General features: G+C 40.2%; 1 protein-coding gene across 1 annotated transcript; it reads left to right on the forward strand.

Moving 5' to 3' along the window:
* Positions 1-229: 229 nt before the first annotated feature.
* Positions 230-4,908, forward strand: ARF3 (auxin response factor 3). Its single transcript, NM_001293929.1, is given in 12 exon segments — positions 230-542; positions 664-720; positions 1,044-1,223; positions 1,352-1,436; positions 1,600-1,690; positions 1,762-1,926; positions 2,050-2,169; positions 2,241-2,316; positions 3,015-3,174; positions 3,260-4,125; positions 4,247-4,343; positions 4,604-4,908. Coding segments are annotated over 11 exon segments (2,139 nt in total). The 5' UTR covers positions 230-257; the 3' UTR covers positions 4,301-4,343; positions 4,604-4,908.
* Positions 4,909-5,199: the final 291 nt, after the last annotated feature.

Genomic DNA, 5,199 nt, shown 5'->3' on the forward strand with positions numbered 1-5,199 from the left:
CCCATCCAAAAGAAAATTAAATAAAAATAAAAAATTAAGCAGAAAAGAGAGAAGTGCTTTTCTGAGCTTTCTTTTAGCAAAATGCCATCAAACCCATCTCTCAAAAATGCAGAAATGAAACCTCCTATGCTCTCTTTTCTCACCTCCATGTTATAAACAAGCACAAGCATAAGCAGAAGCAAAAACCCAAGTGCTTTTCTCCTTCTTCTCCTTCCTCTTCCGCTTGTTGGGTACGTGCAGTTTCTGTTTATTTACACATGGCTGGTCTAATCGATCTGAACAGTGCGACGGAGGACGAGGAAACGCCGTCGTCTGTCTCGTCGTCTTCGGCCTCCTCTGTCTCCGACGCTTTGGGTTCATCGGCGTCGGTGTGCTTGGAGCTCTGGCACGCCTGCGCGGGCCCGTTGATTTCGCTGCCGAAGAAAGGGACTGTGGTGGTGTATCTGCCGCAGGGCCACCTGGAGCAAGTATCGGATTTTCCGACCTCGGCTTATGATCTCCCGCCCCACCTCTTCTGTCGGGTTGTTGATGTCAAGCTTCATGTCATTCTTCTCTCTCTCTCTCGACAATGTTTTGGGGTTTTGGATTTTTGATGAAATTTGATAGCTTTTGGGGTTTTTGCTATCTGGGTTCTCAATTTCTTTAGGTTTTTTTTGTTCGCAGGCTGAGTCTGGCACTGACGATGTCTTCGCTCAGGTTTCACTTGTTCCTGAAAGTGAGGTGGGTTTATTTGTACAGGTTTTTATTTTCTGTTTGGTTCCTGAGAAAATGCTCACATTCCGTAGAACCGAAACAACTAAAAACCCAAGCTATAGAATTTCACTTTCTTTCCTTCCCGCTTTGACATTTTTAAAGATTATATGTTTAGCATGTCGGTCTCCTTTCTAATAGTCATTTTATGAATTTATGAATTAATTACTCATAATTTGTACAGTTTTATTTGGGGGTCGATGTTTTAATATTTTTTACTTTTCCCGGTGATTGTGTGATGTTTTTGTCCATCAAACAGGGAGGTGAATTCACTAATGCTTTAATCTGTGTAGGAAATTGAGCACAGATTGCTGGAAGGGGAAACCGATGCAGATGGCGAGGAGGATGTTGAGGCAATGGGGAAGTCAACCACACCCCACATGTTCTGCAAAACCCTTACTGCTTCCGATACTAGCACTCACGGAGGGTTCTCTGTGCCTCGTCGTGCTGCCGAGGATTGCTTTCCTCCCTTGGTATTCCTAGTTCATATTTTCCCCCAACATTTAGTTCAGCTTCAGCATAAATTTTATGAGACTGAATCATTATCTAATCAAGTACATGTTAGTATTTTGTTTTTGAGGTGAATCGATTGTGCTTGTAGGATTACACTCAACAAAGGCCTTCACAAGAGCTTGTAGCAAAGGATCTGCATGGCCTGGAGTGGAGGTTCCGCCATATCTATAGGGGTAATGCAAAAAATATGATCCGTTTCTGTGCTTCATTAGTTGGGGGTTTATCTTTCCACGAAACGGTAGCAATCTTATTAGAGTATAATGAATTTTGTAAATTGGATGCTCTAGATTCAATGTTGTTCTGTTTCTTATTCCTTTTTCCAATTGGTTTGAGTAGGGCAGCCACGGAGGCATTTGCTTACCACTGGGTGGAGTGCTTTTGTGAACAAGAAGAAGCTCGTCTCTGGGGATGCAGTGCTGTTTCTTAGGTATACAAACCCTTTGACTCAAGAAATTTTGGATGCCTTTATTTATAATTCTCATCCAGTATTTATAATAGGGGTGACGATGGAGAACTGAGGCTAGGAATTAGAAGGGCAGCCCAGGTTAAAAGTTCTGCTACTTGTCCAACTCTTTGTAGCCAGCAATTGAACTATAGCACTGTCACCGATGTGGTGAATGCTGTATCCACAAAGAATGCTTTTAATGTGTACTACAATCCAAGGTAATATGGCGTTCGTCATTTAACATATTTCTAACGTAATCTTGAAAGTTGCCGTGCTTTTGAGACTTTTGACCTTTCTTTCCTTCTGCATCTTTTTCCTTATAATCTTCCATGATCTTGTAGGGCCAGCTCTTCTGAATTCATAATACCTTCCCGTAAGTTTTTGAGGAGCCTTGATCATTGCTTTTCTGCTGGAATGAGGTTCAAAATGCGTTTTGAAACTGAAGATGCAGCAGAGCGAAGGTTTGGCATTCTTACTTTTGAAATAGTCGTAGTTATGCTCAGAATTTTGATTAAATTTTTCGTGTTGGCAGATACACTGGGTTGATAACAGGGATTGGTGCATTGGATCCTATAAGATGGCCTGGTTCAAAATGGAAATGCCTAGTTGTACGTATTTTCTGCAGAAGCTTTTCTGTATATATCCTTTTTTTTTTTCACTTTTTTGTTTGTGCGTATGCTTTTATCTGCTTGAGAAGGGCCGGGTGGTGAATGCTAATGTTATATCTAGCCTATGCAGTATCCACTTCAGGCACTAAACCAAAAGTTATCCTTAGGGGACCATAAATTCTGTATTTATCTTTTTTATGGGACACTTTCCTTTTCGTATTTGTTTTTCTACTTTGAGATTCCAAAGACCATTTCATGAACAAAACTGTGATAAGCTTTTTTTGAACAATAGTTGAAGCGTGAGAGTGCAAAAGGTAACAAAACAAAGTGGCTAGCTTCACCATATTCTAACTAGGATGAATTGCGTACACTTATTTTCATATATCATGTGAAATGTCATGATTTGGTGGAGTTTCTGGCTAAATTTACACTGGAAGAATAAGTTTTCTCTTGTAGTAGCCACAAAGTTTATCTTAATTGTTTATGAAGCCACCCTGCTCATAGTCCTTAGGAGTAGACACTCAGGGTCTATGAGCAAGAATGTCTTGATAGTGAGAGTTATTTTTCACTGCTGTGAAAGTCGTTTACCTAAACATCATAAGCGATGTTTCCTCTATTCTATAGCATGACTTTTAGTTTAATTCGTTCTTTCGTTGGCTCTAGATATATAGGTTTTGAACATTTCTGTGCTCTTACAGGTCAGGTGGGATGATATAGACACAAGTAAGCATGGCAGGGTTTCCCCATGGGAAATTGAGCCATCTGGTTCTGTTTCTAGTTCCCATAGCCTAATGGGAACTGGTTTGAAGCGGTCCAGGATTGGTTTGTCTGCAACAAAACCAGAATTTCCAGTTCCTAGTATGTCCCGTAATCATAGCATGACAATTCATCATAACACTGATCTCTGCAACTTAATTGATTTATTTGAGTGTTTCCTTTTCAGATGGGAATGGAGCATCAGACTTTGGGGAATCTTTAAGGTTCCAGAAGGTCTTGCAAGGTCAAGAAATTTCGGGGTTTGATACTCCTTTCAGCGGTCTAGGTGTTCAGAATCCGCATCCATCTGAAGCAAGGAGAGTCTTCCAGGGTTCCGGTGGTTCTGGGATTGCTGCTGGAAGTAACGGTCTCCGACAGTCACTTGTGGATTCTGAGATTGCCTCAAAAGGCATAGGCTTTGGTGAATCACTCCGATTCCATAAGGTCTTGCAAGGTCAAGAAATATTTCCAAGCTCACCATATGGAAGAGCTCCCGCTTCTAACAAAGCTCATGAATATGGTGGACCTGGAGTCTATGATGGTTTTCAGGTGCCCGGCTTTAGAAATGGATGGTCCACCATGATGCAGAGCAATAATACACAAGTGCACCCATCTGCCACATCTGTGCAAGTTTCATCACCATCGTCTGTGTTAATGTTCCAGCAAGCAATCAACCCAGTTACGGAATTCAATTCGGTATACAATGGTCATAACCAAGAGGAACATAGAGTTATACATCCAACCCCATATGTCTCTGAATATGACGGTGGAAGGAAAACATCATCCTCATTTGGTGAACGTAACTTCAGCAGGGAAGATCATGGAGGCACGCATTCTTACAATCAGCATGGTATTTCAAATGATCCAGTTATAAGTCGATCAACATTTAGTGGCAGTCAGGATTCAATTTCACCAACCAAAGGTAGCTGTAGACTCTTTGGTTTCTCATTGTCCGAGGACAAATGTGTCCCGGATCAAGCCCCTACTGCTGGAGTGCGGTTTCATTCAAAGCCTCCTTTGATGACTTCAGCAGTTGGAATTACCTGTACTAAAGTAAGCAACCTCTTTGCTGCATGAAATACAATTTTCAAATGTTAGAATTGGGGGATATTTAATCTTGTATAAGACGCATATGAATGATTATCTGATTTGCGAGTTGTGGTGGTATGTGTAGGATTGGGCTTTTGACTGGCGCGGAGAAAGGATGGAAAGCTGTTTACAAGGATAGTGATCATTCTGCGCTTGTTGCAAATGATCCACGGCAGTAACTAGTAAGTGCTCAACCGTCTTTCTATTTTTGATCTGTTTGCCACCTAGCATCGGAATCTACATGCATTCTTCGTTGCCCGTCTCTTGTCAAAACTTCCATACCGTATGGCTTGAAGTGCGCTTGTACACCTTACCTATGGAACTCATTGTGGCCAAATATGTCGTTGCACTATATCTTCAAAAGTCGTACAAGTAACCCGATTAACATGAAGAAGATGCTTGTAGTTCGCTTGTTTATTTGTTTGAACTTCGTTTTTTGCAGGCAATGTTACCGTAATGTCAATAGTTATGCTTTGTACTGATGAAGAAAACACTTCAAACTCGGGTTTTCTTCAGGTTTACGTGTTGTGTCGTTTGTGTAACTTAATTTTTGAGGCAAAAATTGTAACTAAGCGCTTCAAGTGGCTTTGATTTGTATTGTTAATTCAGCTTTGAGAACAAAAGTTTGTAGAATCTAAACTAATATTGCTTCACCCTCATATGATAGTCCTGTTGAAAGAGGGCCTATCTGAACTAAGGCAAATTCTATCTACCCGATTGTAATATTTAATTAAATTATTGCCCCTACGTGATGTTTGTTCTGTCCAAAAGTGACCTGCAATTTTCTTAAATTAATTTATCGTTTATAATTATGATTATATTGAAAACAATTAACAAATTTTGTGATGTAGTTCTTGTTAGAGAATGTACAACTCTAAAATTTTGAATTATTGTTGGTCTTAGAATGTTTAGTCAGTTGTTTGGGCTTACTCAGCCTACCTTTTTTATTATCTCTCTTGACATGTCAGATGGACAATAATTTTTGCTCTTTAAACAAGTAATTTCATTTTGCTTTTTGGATAATTGTTGAAGGGGATG

The sequence above is a fragment of the Malus domestica genome, chromosome 10 (genome assembly GCF_042453785.1).
Source record: "Malus domestica chromosome 10, GDT2T_hap1".
Lineage (NCBI taxonomy): Eukaryota > Viridiplantae > Streptophyta > Magnoliopsida > Rosales > Rosaceae > Malus > Malus domestica.